This window comes from Typopeltis vanoorti, chromosome 5 (genome assembly GCF_054136105.1).
Source record: "Typopeltis vanoorti isolate ZY-2024b chromosome 5, IOZ_Tvanoo_1.0, whole genome shotgun sequence".
Lineage (NCBI taxonomy): Eukaryota > Metazoa > Arthropoda > Arachnida > Uropygi > Thelyphonidae > Typopeltis > Typopeltis vanoorti.
The window spans coordinates 34192335-34212462 of NC_143553.1; the positions used below are offsets into that span (position 1 = coordinate 34192335).

A 20128-nucleotide genomic window follows, 5' to 3' on the forward strand; every position below is an offset into this window, starting at 1 on the left:
AGCGTAGAATTATTTACCTTCGATGCAAAAATACCTTGTCTTGCTGGTAGACATTGTAAATATTATTGTTACCATAACACCACCAATTAATTGGATCGCAAGATTCCTCATAGGCTACCACTCTCCACTCAAACAAAAAATAAATAAAATAAAATTCTTCTTTTCTCACCCTGCTTGCACCTTTATAACAAGATCTAGGGATGGTCTTCCAAGGATTTATCCACTTTGGCCCTCATAGATTCTGTTCATTGGTTTCATTCAACTTGCTCATTACCAAAGAATGAATCAGTGTGATGCATATGGTGTTATTTTACAATAACAGCACATGCAATTGACAATCAGCTCTGTGGAGGTGAGCATAGAATTATTTGCCTTTGATGCAAAAATACCTTGTCTTGCTGGTAGACATTGTAAATATTATTGTTACCATAACACCACCAATTAATTGGATTGCAAGATTCATCATAGGATACCACTCTCCACTCAAACAAAAAATAAATAAAATAAAATTCTTCTTTTCTCACCTTGCTTGCACCTTTATAACAAGATCCAGGAATGGTCTTTCTTTTTTTTTTTTTCCCCTCCAATAATCTCTTATCTTTCAATCTGATGCAATATTTTGAATCCACTTGTTAAAGAAATCTTAGAATTATCAGTTATAGGATGTATTTTCAAGAAAGAATGTGATAAAGGTTATATTAAATCATTAAAAATTTATGAAAAATCCAAATAGAGGATACTTGTATTCTTTAAATTCTTTATTTAATAACACTGAGTGACTGCCTGGGTAGATAATTAAACACTATATATATATATTTGTGCTGCCTATATATATATGTATATATATGTATGTATTATTATTATGAATGAGGCCTCCGTGGAGTCAAAAGACTCATCGTGGGAAGTCCTAGACAACACACAGTATGTCATACCACTCCTTGAACTGAATGACCATTTGTGATCTCACCACTCTATCAGGCATGCATTCCACTGTTTAACCACTCTCCATGCAAAGAAACCACTCCGCGCCCTCTTGCTCACAGCTTCCTTTTGTAACCTCCAGGGATAGTCGCTTGTCCTCTATCCTTCTCCCTGTTCCATCAAGCAAAAGAACTCCCCAGTGTCACCCCTTGTAACTACCTCTCAACAGTTTAAAAGTCTCAATCATATCACCTCTACTTCTTCTATCTACCAAACTCTGCAGTCCACATTCTCTCAGCATGTCCTCATATCTAACATTCTACAGTTCTAAAACAGTCTTTGTTATCTGCCTCTGTACTCTTTCCACTGTTAATTTATCCCTTTCAAATCCTGGGGACCAAATTTGAGAACAATAGTTCAAGTGTGGTCTGATCAGGGTTTTATACAATGGAATGACAACTCTTTTATCTCTGCAGGTGAGCATCTTCTCAATATTGCAGCAATCCTCTGGGTTACCTTCACCACCTTTGCAATATTTCTCTCAATTTCAGGTTTTTATCAGTCATCACCCCCAGATCCCCTGCCTCTCCTACTTCCTCCAGTACAGTACCTCCAACAGAGCATGCATTCTCCCATTCGATGTTTCCCAAACTTCAAGTCTTTACATTTAGCTGCATTAAACCAACATCTCCCATTTATTTGCCCATCTGTCCAGTTTATTCAAATCCTCTTGCAGGGATGCCACATCTACACTATTACTAATAACCCTTCCCAGCTTCACAACAGAGGATTTCATCAGATTAATCTAGAAGGGCTTATAAAAAGAGTAGAAGGTGAGAGGGAGAAGAACCAGAGGTCATCGCTGGAAGTTATGTAAAAGTGTGGTGATGAGGGGTGCGAGGAGTAGATTTTTTACATGGAGAGAATTGTCAGTGAATGGAACACATTACTAGAATGTGTTGTTAATGCAAGGAGTGTTAAGGATTTTAAGATTCTATATGATAAATATGTTGTCAGTTGAATGAACCATCCATGATGAGTCTGCTGACTCCACGGAGGGCGTAATAAAAATAATAATAACTGAATATCCTCCTGCAATCCATTGACAATGTCAGTGATATAAAGTCTAAACAATACAGGTCCCAGTACTGAGCCCTGTGGGACCGCACTTGTAATCTTCTGCCTCCTTTATGTTGCCCCACCATACACAACTCTCTGACACCTATTAGACTGCTGAATCCAGTTGACTAAACCGACATCTAAACCCAAGTTGTGCAACTTGGGTTTAGATAAGGACCTTCCAGATGAGTCTTTGACTCCATGAGGTCTTGGGGTGGTAATAATAATAATAATAACTTAAATATCAGCTGATCATGTGATACGCTATCAAATGCCTTGCAAAATCCAAAAAACTGGCAGAATATGCCTTTCCCTCATCTCCCACTTTTGTCACTTTATTATAAAAGGCAATATAAAAATAGTAATATAAAAATTATTAATTTTTATATTACTAAAGCAAGAGCACCCCTTAACAAATCAATGTTGACTCTCACAGATAACATTACCGTCATCTGCCCAACGCTGTTTATATGGTCCTTCAACAATTTCTCCAAGATCTTAATAACTACTGATGAAACACAAAGTGGTCTACCACCCTAATGCAATGACACTATCTTACTCCCCTTCCAGTCCTTGGGTACCTTTCCCTTGGCCAGCTTTCATTGAAAAGCCAGGTCAGTAGAGCTGTCAGTTCTTTAGCACATTCTCTCAAAACCCTTGGCAAAATTCCATATATATGTGTGTGTATGTATATATATATATCTTCTTCTTTCTTTCTTCTTTTCAGCCATTTTCTGTCCACTGCTGGACAAAGGCCTCCTCCAGTTCTTTCCACCTTTCTCTGTTCTTGGCAATGGTTGACTAACTTTCCCCAATAAACTCTGACAGTTCATCACTCCATCTTCTTTTAGGGCATCCTCAGCTTCGTTTCCCTTCTTTAGGAATCCATTTAATAAGTATGGTGGTCCATCGCTCATCTTCTCTTCTGGATAAATGTCCGGCCCATTTCCATTTTAGTTGCTTGTGGTGAAGAATAATGTCAGTGATGCGAGTCTGGCTTCTCATCCAGGTGTTTCGTTTTTTATCTTTTAATGTGATGCCTAGCATCAACCTCTCCATTTTTCTTTGAGTTGTTGTTAATTTATTTGCCAATGCTCTTGTTAGTGACCAAGTTTTGCAACCATATGAGATGACTGGAAGTATACACTGGTTAAATGTCTTCCTTTTTAAACAGAGTGGGACATCATCGTTTTGAAAAATGTTTTTAAATTTTCTGAATGTACTCCAGGCAAGTTGAACTCTCCTATTTATTTCCTTTTGGAGTCGACAGTTTTGGTCAATGAGATGACCTAAGTATGTATATGAAGAGACTCTTTCCAAAAAATTGCTTTCTATTATTTTGTTTTTTGGTGTTACTAAACGATTAAACATGATTTTAGTGTTTTCTCTGTTTATCTTTAGAAGGACTTTTCTGCTTTCATGATATCGGTCTTCTATCATTATATTAAGGTCTTCTGGAGTGTTTACAAAAATTATGATATCATCTGCATATCTTAGATGTGTTAGATGTGTTAAGTTTCTGTTATTAATTTTTATACCAAGGTTTGTCCAGTTCATATATATTCTTTACAGCAATCTTGAAGGATTGCTGTAAAGATTTTGGGTGATAGAGAGTCTCCTTGTCAGACACCTTTTTCAATTGATATTTTATTGCTACTCGTGTCAAGTTGAATTGTTGCTGTTGCAGCGAGGTATATTGCCTGGAGGAGGTCCATATATTCTCCAGGAACTCCCTGATTCTGAAGTGCATTGATTATTGCGTTAGTTTTGATGGAATCAAATGCTTTTTCATAATCATCATCATCATCATCATCTTCCTTATACCCTCTTTTACCTTGCGGTGTCGAGGGTCCATTAATCATCGGACCTCACTCCGTTTACAGGATAAGGTGGTCAGCCTTATGCCCCAGTGTATCCTATGGCCTGTAGTGTTGAGTTCTCAAGGCCAGTTTGCCTGCTTTGCGGGATGAAAAACCCCAGAATAAACTGGGGAAAAAACCCTGCTGTCCATGCCCAAGACTGGCTAACTTGGCTATGGCTGAGGAAGATCCTTCAGCTCCTCACGTCACCGACGGGAATCGAACCTAGGACACTCCTTCCCCAGGCATATGGTTGCGAAGCGCATAGCCACTAGGCTAACCGCGCGGACTATTTTCCATAATCAATGAAGGCTAAACAGAGAGGCAATTGGTTTTCTTCTGCTTTTTCTATTATTTGTTTTACTGCATGAATATGATCAGCTGTGTTGAAGCCTTTATGGAATCCTACTTGTTCTACTGGTTGATTTGAGTCTAGAAGAGGTGTTAACCTGTTTGTTATTACTTTTGTGAGAATTTTGTACAGATTAGAGAGAATACTAATTGGTCTATAGTTCTTTACTTTGTCCCCTTTTTTAAATAACAGTATCAGAGTAGCATTTCTCCAATTTTCCGGTATCTTCCCCTCTTCTAGGCATAAATTTAGTAAGTTTGTGACATGGTGAATTATATTGTTTCCTCCCCATTTAATTAATTCTATGTGAATTAGGTCTTCACCAGGGCATTTTCCATTTTTCATTTGTTTTAATGTTGTTTTATTTCATCTGAAGTGAACAGGGGGGATGAATTCCATGTGCGATGGAGAGGAGTTATTTATATTTGATTTATCTGTTGAAGGATCACTATAGAGTTCTTTATAAAATTCTTCTAGCCTACGTAGGATTTGTTCTTGGTTCCTTATGGTAGTTCCATTCTTATCTTTTATTGTAGTTATTTGACTTTTGCCAACTGATAAATATTTTCTTAGTATTTTCATATTTTTATTGTTTTCTATTGTTTCTTTTATTTTTTTAGTGTTATAAGATCTTATTTCATTTTTCATCTTTTTCCTTATTGTTTTGCATAGTTCTGCATATTCTATTTTAGAAATTAAGTTTTTGTCATGTTTCATTTTCATCTTCGAGGTTTGGGATTTATTTTAATTTTGGCTCTGACCAGTCTGTGGTCACTTCCTGTTTTTACTTGATTTAGTACTGAAGTATCTTGAACTATTTCTTTATTATTACACAGTATATAATCTATTTCATTTTTTATTTCTCCGTTTGGACTTCTCCATGTCCATTTTCTTTTGAGGGCTTTCTTAAAAAATGTATTTATAACATAAAGCTTGTTACTGATAGAGAATTCTAAGAACCATTCCTGAGTTGCTGCTTGTACCATATATGTATGGCCCTATTGTATCTAATGGGATGGCCTAATTTGGCATTAAAATCGCCCATTACTATAGTAAAGTTTTGATTGATATTTCTTTTTTTTATCTAGAGTGTGCTGCAGTGAGTCATAAAATGCATCTATCTCTTCATCAGTGTGAGATGAGGTGGGAGCATATATTTGGATGATCCTGATTTTAAGTTTAGAGTTTATTTTTAGTTTAATTTCAATTATTCTTTCATCTGTATAATTAAATTCTTCTATAAGGTGCATAATTGTTTTCTTAATTAGAAATCCCACTCCGTGTTGTCCTTTAGTTTTCCCATAATAGTAGAGGTAGTCTCCATTTTTTAGTTTTATTAAATGTTCATCCTACCTGCGAACTTCAATTAAACCTATGATGTCCCATTTAATATGTTTTAGTTCTTGCTGTAAGATGGTAAGGTCTTCCTCTTCCTTAAGTGTTCGACAATTAAATGTTCCTATATAGAGAAAAAGAGGATTACTGTTATATTTGTGAGTTCTTTGGGCTATATAGTCTGCAAGGAGTTTGAGTGTGTTTAAGACACAGTATGATGAGATGTGTGTGTGTGATAAAAGGACCTCCCAGATGAGTCTTTGACTCCATGAGGTCTTGGGAAATAATAATAATAATAATGCTTTTCTTTCTTTTTTTATGTCAATAATTGTTTTCATACTTTTTTGACTTTTGTAAGACTTTTACAAATTTTGGAAGACATAGATATAAGTCATTTGTTTTGGTTAAATAACAGATATCCAATATACTACTGTAACTGAATGAAGATGTATATTCATTCAGGTTCTTTGCACACAGCATATGATGCTCAACTGATAATCAGTGTCAGATATGGATCATGTATGAAGTTTATATAATTATATAGAATATTTTCTTACACTATTTATATTAATTTTCACTAACTTCTATCCTGTTTGCTCTTGCACTTTTAAATATTTACAGTGAATCACTTTTGTTGCCATTTCTAAATTTCTCCTAAGATTTTTCAACATGAAAAAATTTTTTTCATGACTAATTAACAAATGTTGATAGTGATTAATTTTGATTCATAACTATTGTCTCCAAAGAAATCAAGATGACTTGCTGAATGAAAATGGATAACGAGCAACCACACCAAGAATTGGTGAAGTGCGTTGTTGTAGGAGACACTGCAGTTGGGAAGACTCGTTTGATTCGTGCTCGAGCATGTAATGTCCAACTGACCATTAATCAACTCATTGGTACCCACATTCCAACTGTATGGGCTATAGATCAGTATCGAATCCATAAAGAGGTGAGATTTAGTTAGTACAGATTTTTTTTTATGCTTTTTATTCTAGGTTTTATAAATTGCAATAAATTGGTGTCATGTTATTCAGCTGATTAGAGGTATGGCTTAAATCAAGATTATCTTATACGTGCAAAAAAGAAGTGGGAAATCAGTGTTTTGTTTAATAATTGTGGGCATTGAAAATTGAATGTGAAATAATATATGCAATATTTGTTAAAAAAATTTATTTAGTGTTCAAGAAACTATTACTGAGACTTGGGCTAAATTTTTTATCAAGTGATATATATAAAAAAGGGCAGATTTTGAAATAAACTTACTTATGTAAATATTCTTAAATATTTCCATAATTAAATTTATTTTTAAATCTCTTTTTTTTCTCCAGCATTTAAACAGTATGTAGAAGCCAATACAATTAATGACCTTTTACATCTGTTTGTCACAGAACTGAGACAAACAGATGACATGCCTGTGTCTTCCATGTGAGTGTCTGTCACGTGTGATTGTAGGTACATTTTGATGTGAGGTGCAGAAAAATATTGATTCAAAATAAGACATCATATAGAAAAAAATCTGCTATTAAGTATAATTCCTGTGCAGTTAGAAGACTCATCTGGGGGGAAGGCCAGACTTTCACAGTTCACAATGCATATCATACTCTGCCTTGTTAGAGCATTACTGTAATGCATTCTACTCATTCATTTCTTGTCATGCAAAAATTTCCTTTTCACTTCCTTATTCACATAACTCTTAAGAGGTATGTGAATAAGAGTTACTTACATGACTCTTATTTCTCATGCACAAAAAGTTTCCAAGTATGACCTTTTTCCTACCACCTATTACTCTATGCAATATCTTTGCTATATCTAATGTCTCTTCTCACCAACTTGCATGTCTCAATAATATCATCTCTTATCCTTCTCTTGGCAACAGGCTGTCATGTTATGTGATATAATACATCACATTGAATCAGCTGAATTGCAAGTAATTACCTGAATCCTGATTCTTGAAATAATATCTGTATATGAAGCATGTGGCACTGCTTACGTATACCAACTAAAAGAGATTATGCAAGTTATACTGATAAGCAGAATAGTAAAAATTTAAGAAGTTTTTTACTATTATGCTTATCAGTATAACTTGACATAATATATATCTACAATGCATAAATTCTTGATTAAGCCTAACATCCAAATGACCCTGCATCAGATCCCCTGCCTTGCCTTACCAGCAGTTTTATTCCTACTTCTGTATTTCATGAGGCTCCTTCTTGTTGTCATAGTAGAGGAGAATATTATTTTCAGAAAACTCATCTAATTCTCTGCAAAGCTTCAGAATCAATCAACCAGAGGAATATGCTTCACTCTTGAACTTGAAAATAACAGGATTTTACTATTTCTTGACATATTCCTAGAAGCCTCTGCAGAAAAGAAACTCGTCTGTTCTGTATACATAAAACCAATGTTTCTAGAAGACACCTCCATGCTACATCTCACCATATTATTATTATTATTATTCAGGCCTCCATGGAGTCAAAAGACTCATCATGGGAGGTCCTTCCTAGGAAACACAAAGTCTATCATACCACTTCTTGAAATCATTGACTGTTCTTGCTCTCACCACTCTATCAGGCAATGCAGTCAGCAGTTAAATCACCCTCCATGCAAAGAAACCACTCCTATCCCTCTTGCTCACAGCTTCCTTTCATAACTTCCAGGGATGGCCCTTTTCATTTCTCTTTCCCATTGTTCCACCAATCAAAAGAACTCCCCAGTGTCACCGCTGTAACAACCTCTCAACAGTTTAAAAATCTCAGTCATATCACTTCGCCTTCTATCTACCAAACTGCAGTCCACATTCCCTCAGCCGATCCTCATAACTATCATTGTACAGTCTTCAAACCATCTTTGTTATCCACTTCTGTGCCCTTTTCACAGTTAATTTATCCCCTTCAAATCCTGGGGACCAAATTTGAGAACAATAGTCTAAGTGTGGTCTGATCAGGGTCTTATAAATGGAACGATAACTCTTTTATCTCGGTAGGTCAGCATCCTTCTCGGTATTACAGCAATCCTCTGGGTTACCTTCACCACCTTTACAATATGTCCCCTAAACTTCAGGTTTCTATCAATCATCGACCCCAGATCTCTTGTCTCCCCTATTTCTTCCAGTATAGCTCCTCCAATTGAGTATGCAGCTTCCCATCGATGTATCCCAAATTTCAAGACTTTACATTTTGTTGCATTAAACCGACATCCTCCATTCATTTGCTCATCTGTCTAGCTTATTCAAATCCTCTTGCAAGGCTGCCACTTCTGCACTATTAATAATACCCCCCCCCTTTCCTAGCTTCACATCATCTGCAAAAAACTGAATATCCCCCTGCAATCCATTGACAATGTTATTGATATAAAGGTTAAACAATACAGGTCCCTGTGGGATCCCATTGTAACCTTCTTCCTCTTTGATATTGCCCCACCATTCACAACTCTCGGATAGCTATCAGACAGCCAATTCTGAATTCAGTTGACTAAATCGACATTAAAACCCATGTGCTGCAACTTAAATATCAGCTTATCATGTGGAACCCTGTCAAATGCCTTTGCAAAATCCCAAAACAATGGTAATATATGCCTTTCCTTCATCAACTGCTCTTGTCACTTTATTATAAAAGGCAATCATATTACTAAAGCAAGAGCACCCTTAACAAATCGATGTTGACTCTCACAGATAATATTACCCTCATCTGCCCAACGCTGTATATGGTCCATCATTAATTTCTCCAAGATCTTAACAACTACTGATGAAACACAAACTGGCCTATAATTAGACGCTTCCAGTCTGCTACTGCCCTTAAGCAATGGCATTATCTTACCTTCCTTCCATTCCTTGGATACCTTTCCCTTGGCCACACTTTCATTGAAAATCAAGGTCAATGGAGGCTGTCAGTTCTTTAGCACATTCTCTCAAAATGCATAGTGAAATTATTATTATTATTATTATTATTATTATTATTAAGGCCTCCAAGGAGTCAAAAGACTTATCGAGGGAGGTCCTTCCTAAGAAATAAAGTCTGTCAAGACTCATCGAGGGGAGCCCCCCCCCCCCCCCCCCCCCGAGAAACACAAAGTCTATCATACCACTCTTTAAACCCACTGACCGTTCTCGCTCCCACCACTCCATCAGGCAATGCATTCCACAGCTCAACCACCCTCCACACAAAGAAACCACTCCTTACCCTCTTGCTCACAGTTTCCTTTCGTAACTTCCAGGGATGGCCTCTTGTCATCACTCCTTCCCGCTGTTCAACCAAGCGAAAGAACTCCCCAGTGTCAACCCTGTAACCACCTCTCAACAGTTTAAAAGTCTCAATCATATCACCTCTCCTTCTTCTATCCACCAAACTCTGCAGTCCACATTCTCTCAGCCGATCCTCATAACTATCCTTGTACAGTCCTGAAACCATCTTTGTCATCCGTCTTTGTATCCTTTCCACAGTTAATTTATCCCCTTCAAATCCTGGGGACCAAATCTGAGAACAATAGTCCAAGTGTGGTCTGATCAGAGACTTATACAACGGAATGATAACCCTCCTATCTCTGCAGGTCAGTGTCCTTCTCATAATAGCAGCAATCCTCTGTGTTACCTTCACCACCTTTGCAATATGTCCCCTAAAATTCAGGTTTCTATCAATCATCAACCCCAGATCTCTTGTCTCCCCTATTTCCTCCAGTATAACTCCTCCCATAGAGTATGCAGCATCCCATCGATGTTTCCCAAACCTAAAGACCTTACATTTTGCTGCATTAAACTGATTCATTCACCCCCATTCATTTGCCCATCTATCTAGCTTATTTAAATCCTCTTGCAGGGCTACCACATCTGCACTCTTACTAATAATCCTTTCCAGCTTCGCATCATCCGCAAACAACTGAATATCCCCCTGCGATCCACTGGCTATGTCATTGATATAAAGGTTAAACAATATAGGTCCTAGTACTGAGCCCTGTGGGACCCCACTTGTAACCCTCTGCCTCCTGGAAACTGCTCCACCATACACAACTCTCGCCAATTCCTGAATCCAATTGACCAATCTGACATCCAGACCATGTGCTGCAACTTAAATATCAGCTTATCATGTGGCACCCTGTCAAATGGCTTCGCCAAGTCTAAGAAAATTGCAGTATATGCCTTTCCCTCATCTAATGTTCTTGTAACTTTATTATAAAAGGCTAGCATATTGCTAAAACAAGAGCGTCCTTTCACAAATCCATGTTGATTCTCACAGATAACATTACCCTCATCTGCCCAATGCTGTATACGGTCCCTCACTACTTTCTCCAAGATCTTAACAACTACTGATGACACACAGACTGGCCTATAATTAGACACTTCCAGTCTGTTACCACCCTTATGCTATGGCACTATCTTACCTTCCTTCCATTCCCTGGGCACCTTTGCCAAAGCCAGACTTTCATTGAAAAGCCACGTTAAAGGCACTGTCAATTCCCTAGCACATTCTCTCAAAACTCGTGATGAAATACCATCCAGTCCCACAGCTTTACTGACATCCAGAGTACTCAGTATCTGAAACACACTCTCCTCCTCTACCTCCAGACCTTGAACCAGTCCTATCCCTCTAGCATTAAAACTGACTCCTCTAGGATGAAATACTCCAATAAAGTGTTCATTGAACAATTCCACTATGTCTTCTGCATCAGTCACTCTATTCCCATTTTTATCCCACAATATCACTCTTCCACAGTCATTTCTCCTCCTACTGGCCACATAGCTCTGTATGGGAGCGATGGACTGCATTTGAGTGGTTATGGTGTGAGTCGCTTGGAGAGACTGCTGCTGGAAGGTAGAGAAGTGAATAGAGAGAATGAATCAGATCGAGTGGGGAGTGATGTGGAAGGGCTGAAATGTGTGAGGAGATGGGAGTAGAGTTTGTTAATGTTAATGTGTGGAATGAGTTTGAGGGACGAAGTGAGCTGTATGGGAGCGATGGACTGCATTTGAGTGGTTATGGTGTGAGTCGCTTGGAGAGACTGCTGCTGGAAGGTAGAGAAGTGAATAGAGAGAATGAATCAGATCGAGAGGGGAGTGATGTGGAAGAGCAGGAGAGTAAGACAGGAGAGATTGAAGGAGTGGAAATGAATGTGGAAGTGAGTGGTATGAGTATAGAAAATGAGAGAATGGGTGTGCAAGAGGAGCAGGGAAACGGCGAGGCTCAGGGTGGACAGGGATACACAGCGTGAGAAAGGTGGATGCTCCAAGAGGAGGTGAGAGAATGTGTAGGCAGGAAAGTAATGGGATGATCAGGGATCAAAAGGAAACAGATGGAATTGCAAAGAGTTCTAAAATGAAGAAGCAGAAAGGGAAATGGCCCCAGTCCAGCATGGAGAGATCACATCGAGTGAGTGGTATCAGTGGAACTAGCTGTAGATCCAGAAATGAGTTGTTGTGTTTGTATACCAATGCTAGAAGTATAAGAAACAAGGCGGATGAAATGGTTGCACTAATTGCGTCTGTGCACCCAGAGATTGTCGGAATAAGTGAGACATGGTTAGATGAGGATGACATCCTGACAGGAATAGAGATGGAAAGGTATGATGTGTTTCGTGAGGATAGAAGGGGTAAAAAGGGAGGGGGAGTGCTATTGATGATAGAGAAAGAGTTATGTCCATACAAGGTAGAGATGCAAGAGGGAAATGGGGCCAGTGGTTTTGAGGCAGTATGGTGTGAGATAGAGGTGAATAGAATCAAATACTTGGTGGGATGTTGTTATAGACCTGGTAATGTGGATGGTGGTGATAGTGAAATGTATAGTCAAATAAGCCAAGCAAATAAGAAAAGGGTGATCATTATGGGTGATTTTAATTATGGCAATATAGACTGGAATGAAGAGATAGCAACTGGAAGTAAAGAAAGTGAGTTTCTTGAGTTTTTGAGGGATAACTACCTCAGACAGTATGTAACAGAGGGCACACGAGGATTAAGGGTCTTGGATTTGGTCATCTCATCAGAGGATGTAATTATAAATGAGGTGTCAAATCATCCACCAATTGGTGAAAGTGACCATGAGGCGATTACCTGGGTGGTTGCCAGCAGTATAAGGATCCCTGTGAGAAAAGGGTATATGTGGAACTACAAGGGGAGTGATTATGAAGAGCTCAGGAGACAGCTTACGGGTGTAGCATGGAATGAGGAGTTAGCTGGAAAAGAGATCAATGCAGCTTGGGGGATTTTCAAAAAATATTTAGTGGATGCAATGTCTAAATGTATACCACGGGTGAGAAGGTTAAATAAGTAAGGTGTGAGATGGATGAATAAAGAGATTAAGCATGCAATACAGAGAGAAAGGGCAATGTGGAGGCAGCATAAGAGAAGTGGAAGTAACCAATTTCATGAGTTCTACAAAGACCAGGCAAGGAGAGTGACTTGGTTGGTGAGAGTAGCTAAAGAGAGGTATGAACAGCAGTTAGCTAATGAAGCTAAAAAGAATCCTAGGGAGTTCTTTCGATATGTAGCCAGCAAAAGAAAGAATGATTATGGAAGGATGACATTGATTGGAGGAAATGGTATAAAGACAGCTGTTGCAGAATGTGTGGTGGAGATACTTAATGAGCAGTTCATAAAGATCTTTCAATCTTGTGAATGTGACTTCATGGAGAGATTAAGAGCAGTTGATGATGGGGAGGAGAGACTGACTGTAAGTGAGGAAGAGGTGTTTGGGGAGTTGAGTAAACTAGATGTAAATAAGGCTGTGGGACTTGATAATATATCACCGCGTATTCTGAAGGAATGTGCCAGAGAGTTGACACCTGCCTTGACATATTTTTTTAATACGAGTCTTGCACTTGGTCAAGTCCCTAAAGAGTGGAAGGAGGGCAAGATTGTACCACTTCATAAAGGAGGTGATCGAACTCAAGCATCAAACTATAGGCCTATCTGTGTGTCAGGTGTTGTGGTTAAGTTGTTGGAGAAGCTTGTGAGAACTAGGATCCAGAGTTGGGTTGACAACAATGGTATAATCTTTGATGGACAGCATGGATTTGCTAAAGGGAGGTCGTGTTTTAGTAATCTACTTACTTATTACAATAAAGTGACTGCTTCCTTGGACAGAGGAGAAGGATACACAGTAATATATTTGGATTTTGCAAAAGCTTTTGATAGAGTACCCCATGATAAGTTGACAGTCAAACTAGAGCAGATGGGGTTGGATATTAGATTAGTGCATTGGATTGGAGACTGGCTATCTGATAGGTATCAACAAGTTGTGTATGGGGGTGCAATATCCAGGAAAAGGAAAGTCACTAGTGGAGTGCCTCAGGGATCTGTTTTAGGGCCATTACTATTTAACTTGTATATTAATGATATTGGCAAAGATTTGGATGGAGATATTCAGTTGTTTGCAGATGATGCAAAGTTGGGACGAACCATAAAGAGTAGTGAAGATGTTGTGGCCTTGCAAGAAGACTTGAATAAATTGAGTGATTGGGCAAGCAAATGGGGATGTGAGTTCAATGTTGCAAAATGTAAGGTTTTAAAATTTGGAAAACAATGATGGGATGCAGAATTTATGCTTGGTGAGAATATATTGTTGGAAGTAGAGGAAATAAGAGATCTGGGAGTGATGGTGGATAAGGATCTAAAATTTAGGGGACACATCGCCAAAATTGTGAAGACAACACAAAGACTTCTGGGAATGATGAGGAGGACACTGACGTGTAGAAGTAGGGAGATTCTTGTTCCATTGTATAAGGCTTTGATTAGGCCACACATGGACTATTGTGCCGAGATTTGGTCACCTGGTTTTCAGAAGGATGAAGAGATGTTGGAAAGGGTCCAAAGGCGACTGACTGAGGTAGTTTCTGACCTCTGGAATGTCGAGTATGAGGAAAGATTGAAAAGATGTAATTTGCAGAGTCTAGTGGAAAGAAGGAAGAGGTGGAGATATGATAGAGACCTACAAGTTGGTAAGGGGTTGTTATAGGATCAATGGTGGAGAAGTTCTACAGAGAATAGTGGGAGATCAGGGGGAGAACCAGAGGTCATGCCTGGAAACTGTATAAAGAGGGTGTGAGTAGGGGAGTGAGAGGCAGGTTTTTTTCGTGCAGAGTTGTGAATGATTGGAATGCCTTGCCTGAGAGTGTGGTGTCTGCAAGGAGTTTGAATGTGTTTAAGACCCGGTATGATGAGATGTGTGTGAGATAAAAGGACCTCCTAGATGAGTCTTTGACTCCATGAGGTCTTGTTTAATAATAATAATAATAATAATAATAATAATAATAGCTAAAAAATTCCCTAGGATTTTCTTTGGATCTTAGGGCCAATCTCCTCTCATATTCCAGTTTCGCTTTCCTTACCACACTAGTCACTCTTCTGGCCTGTGTCTTATATTCCTCATGCATCTCTTCACCTCTCTCCTTATATCTCTTCCATAGCCTCTTTTTCGCATGCAATTCCTGTTTAATATTGTCTCCAAATTGCGTCATCTTCTTCACTCGTGGTATACAACTTACCATTGCTGATTACAAATATTCTTTCACAATTTCCCACGCACTAGTGATATCCCGGCCTTCCAATTCCTCCCTCCATGAAACTTCCCGAAGTTGACGTCTAAGACTATTATAATCACCTGCCTTATAATTCCACATAAGTTCCCGTCTCTTTGATACTCCTGCATGTCTATTCATTTTCCAAGTCAACACCATATGGTCACTCTCTCCAACTGGTGGGAGAGACGTCAACTCAGTTATTATCAACTCTTCTGATGCTATAACCAAATCCAAAACTTTTGAACCTCTTGTTCCCTCTGTTACATGTTGCCTAAGACATTTGTCCCTCAAGAATTCTAGAAATTCCATTCCCCTATTGCTACATGCATCTTCCTCTCTCCAATTTATACTACTGAAGTTAAAATCTCCCATAACAATCATTCTTCTTGCACTTGCCAAACTTAGCTGTCTAAACATCTCCTGGTCCCCATCCTCTGTGCTCCTGGGTCTGTAGCAACACCCCACTAAATATCCTGTCTTGCCTACCTCTACCTCACACCATACGCTCTCAGAATCATTTGTCTCACTTCCTTCCAAATTCTCCACTCTTAGAGGACATAGGTTATCACTTATCATAAGCAGTACCCCACCACCACGCTTTCCCCTCCTATCCTGACGAAAAATGCTATACCCAGCGACTTCTATACCTGTTGTTATATCCCCTTCTGTCAACCACTTCTCAGTGATCGCAATAATGTTTGGCCAGGCTGATGCTATCTGCACCACCAATTCCTCTCCCTTATTCCGGATACTCCTGGCATTAGTATAAAGCATATAAATGCCATTGTTTCTATACCCAGCATTATCCCTTCTAGACTCCACTGGGCTCGGTGTTACCTGACATTGTCTCCCTTCTCCCAAGCATCCATTCCCACAAGAGGCCACCCCTGCTATCATCCTCCCTGGGACACACTGACTCGTTCAGAACAGCAATCTCTCCAGATGCCTACGTCCTTCCTCATTCAAATGTAAACAGTCTCTCGCATACAATTCTTCTCTTTCCTCAAACGCACTCCAAGCATCCACATATACCAGTCCTCTCTTGTCACACATTCTCACTATTATGCCATTCAATATCACCGCTCTTCTGCTCAGCTCATCATTATCATACCTAGGCAACACGCGCACTATTTTTCCTCTCTCTATCTTCTTTCGTACAGTCTCAAGCAAAAATCTCATATCTCTCGCTGCCCGACTTACATTACCACTCAAGTCATTCGTTCCTACCATCACAATCATCTCATCCACCCTTTCACCTCTCTTAATTGCCATAGCCACCCTTTCTATTGTTCCTCCTGGCAAACACTCCTAACGCATCCTATCTTGAACACCACGGATCATTGAGTCGCCATACATTATACCTCTTACCATTCCCTCTCTCCTATTGTTTCCATTCTCTCCTCTTCTAGCACTCCCATACATCTCTCTCATTCACTCTCTCCTACTGTTTCCATTTTCTCCACTTCTAGCACTTCCATATCCCTCTCTCATTCTGTCTCTCCTACTACTGTTTCCATCCCCTCGTCTTCTAGCATTCCCATACCTCTCTCTCATTCCATCTCCCCTACCGTTTCCATTCTCTCCTCTTCTAGCACTTCCATATCTCTCTCTCATTCTGTCTCTCCTACTGTTTCCATCCTCTCGTCTGCTGGCATTCCCATACCTCTCATTCCCTCTCTTCTACTGTTTCCATTCTCTCCTCTTCTAGCACCCCGATACCTCTCTCTCCTACTTTGATTCGCCTTGCATTTATCTCTTCCATTCTCCTAATCTTATCTTTCATACTTCTGCTCTCATTCACAAGACATTCCACCTCCTCTTTCAACTCATTTATCTCCCTCTGAAGGTCAATCACTCTTAATCTAAATTCATTCTCCCAAACAAAACTATCTCCTAAACTTTCACAGTCACTCACACCTTCCACACTATCAACTATTATTTTCTCATTCTCTCCTATTACACTACTTGTGTCTTCCTACATTCATTCCCCGTTCCTGGAGCAACAAAGTCGGATATCGATATAGCTAATGTACTTATTTCCTCCAACTGCCTGCATTTTGCGCACATACGCTGTCCACTCTCTTTAACAAGCCACATATGTAATTCCCGAGACGCATACATGCCACAAGTACTGCATGCCACAAAGTCTCTTATGATATTGCTAATAATTGAGTTCTTAAATGAAATACCATCCAGTTCCACAGCTTTACTGACATCTAGAGTACTCAGTATTTGGAACACACTTTCCTCTTGCACCTCTAAATCTTGAACCCGCCTTATCTCTCTAGTAATAAAAGTTACTTCTCCAAGATGAAATACTCCAATAAAGTGTTCATTGAACAGCTCCACTCTGTCCTCTGCATTAGTCACTCTATTCCTGTTTTTATCCCACAATGTCATTCTTCCACAATCATTTCTCCTCCTACTGATCTCATATAGCTAAAAAATTTCCTAGGATTTTCTTTTGAATATAGTGCCAATTTCTTCTCATATTCCAGTTTCGCCTTCCTTATCATATTTAGTCACTCTTCTGGCCTGAGTCTTATATATTTCATGCATCTACTCTCCACCTCTCTCCTTATGTCTCTTCCATAACCTCTTTTTCACTTGCAGTTCTTGTTTGATATTGTTTATCATCCACTTTACACCAAATTGTGTCTTCTTCTTCATTTGTGGAATACAGCTTACTATTGATGCTAACAAATATTTATTCACAATTTCCCAAGCACTATTGATATCTCGCCTTTCCAATTCCACCCTCCATGGAACCACCCCAAGTTGATATCTAAGACGAATAATCACCTCTGCCTTATAATTCCACATACATTCCCTTTTGTTTGACACTCCTGCATGTCTATTCATCTTCCAAGTCAAAACCACATGGTCACACTCTCCAACTGGGGGGGGGGGTTCATCTTAGTTATTATCAGCTATTCTGATGATATCCCACACAAAAACTAGAATTATTTAAAATGTTGAGGATCAGAGTATAAAACATACATCTTTAGTAACACAGAGAAGACGAGGAAGAACCAAGAATTGAAATATATCAGTCACAGCCTATCTCAAAATGGATATATGAACAAGATGATTATTAATATTCTACAGCCTCCCCTCCCACTTATAACAATGATAATCAAGAAATGCAGTATTCCTTTATATCCAGCATGTAACAGGCAGAATATCTAAAATCCTTCAACCACATAGCACAAAAGTAGCCCTTATCCCCTATGTAAGAACTCAAGTTTTTACATCTTCCTAAATCAGTCCATCCTCCCCTTAAAAAGCCAAGGGTTTATAAAATTGCCTGTTCATGCAGCATATGCTATGTAAAATAGATGGAACAATTCAGAGAGAGATTGCATGTCAGAACATATTAAAGATGTAGAAAAGCAAAAACATTAATCCTGAATAGTCTATCGTACATCCAGTGAAAGTCATCCAATGCTATACCAGAAAACAGAAATATCATGTATTAATTATAACTATTTTGTTGAAAAATTCAAGGAAGCTTCAAAACTGTTACGTGTGCCTATACAGTGCAGCAAAAACCAAGGTATCATTATTATTATTATTATTATTTATTATTCAGGCCTCCATGGAGTCAAAAGAATCATTGTGGGAGGTCCTTCCTAAGATCATCCTGTATCAAATCATACATCAAAAAATGTTTTTAAATGTATTAATTCCTGCTAAGTATATATGCTATCATGTCTGTTGTTAAAATGTTTTTCAACTGCTGATTCCAGCTTGTAACGTGCAGTATGCAGTAAATGTCTCTTTTTATCATTTATACTTTGTAAACTCTCCCAAAAAGTTTACACATAGATATATGAAATCAGTTGAGAACTGTAGAATAAATTAGTTTTTTCTCGTTATTAGTTATGTGGTGATGTACTGAAACTCTGAAGACCTTTTCAGTCTACATGACATACATCCAGTTGTTAACTTAATGGCTGTGCATGCTACACCACAGAGCTCATTAGTCATATTCATAACACTGGACACAAACTGATGAGCAATTTTTTTATTATTATTATTATTAAACAAGACCTCATGGAGTCAAAGACTCATCTAGGAGGTCCTTTTATCTCACACACATCTCATCATACCGGGTCTTAAACACATTCAAACTCCTTGCAGACACCACACTCTCAGGCAAGGCATTCCAATCATTCACAACTCTGCACGAAAAAAACCTGCCTCTCACTCCCCTACTCACACCCTCTTTATACAGTTTCCAGGGATGACCTCTGGTTCTCCCCTGATCTCCCACTATTCGCTGTAGAACTTCTCCACCATTGATCCTATAGCAACCCCTTACCAACTTGTAGGTCTCTATCATATCTCCCCTCTTCCTTCTCTCCACTAGTCTCTGCAAATTACATCTTTTCAATCTTTCCTCATACTCGACATTCCAGAGGTCAGAAACTACCTTAGTCAGTCGCCTTTGGACCCTTTCCAACATCTCCTCATCCTTCTGAAAACCAGGTGACCAAATCTGGGCACAATAGTCCATGTGTGGCCTAATCAAAGCCTTATACAATGGAACAAGAATCTCCCTACTTCTACACGTCAGTGTCCTCCTCATCATTCCCAGAAGTCTTTGTGTTGTCTTCACAATTTTGGCGATGTGACCCCTAAATTTTCGATCTTTATCCACTATCACTCCCAGATCTCTTATTTCCTCTACTTCCAACAATATATTCTTACCAAGCATAAATTCTGCATCCCATCTTTGTTTTCCAAATTTTAAAACCTTACATTTTGCAACATTGAACTCACACCCCCATTTGCTTGCCCAATCACTCAATTTATTCAAGTCTTCTTGCAAGGCCACAACATCTTCACTACTCTTTATGGTTCTTCCCAACTTTGCATCATCTGCAAACAACTGAATATCTCCATCCAAATCTTCGCCAATATCATTAATATACAAGTTAAATAGTAATGGCCCTAAAACAGATCCCTGAGGCACTCCACTAGTGACTTTCCTTTTCCTGGATATTGCACCCCCATACACAACTTGTTG

The 20128-nt window shown here is 38.8% G+C and overlaps 1 protein-coding gene across 1 annotated transcript in view; it reads left to right on the forward strand.

The window, feature by feature from the left end:
• Positions 1-6358: 6358 nt before the first annotated feature.
• The window catches only part of LOC150106305 (rho-related BTB domain-containing protein 2-like), a 363993-nt gene continuing 350223 nt past the window's right edge, over positions 6359-20128 (forward strand). Inside the window, 1 exon segment of the mRNA XM_090392338.1 lies at positions 6359-6538. Within this exon segment, the coding sequence (XP_090248464.1) occupies positions 6359-6538 (180 nt within the window).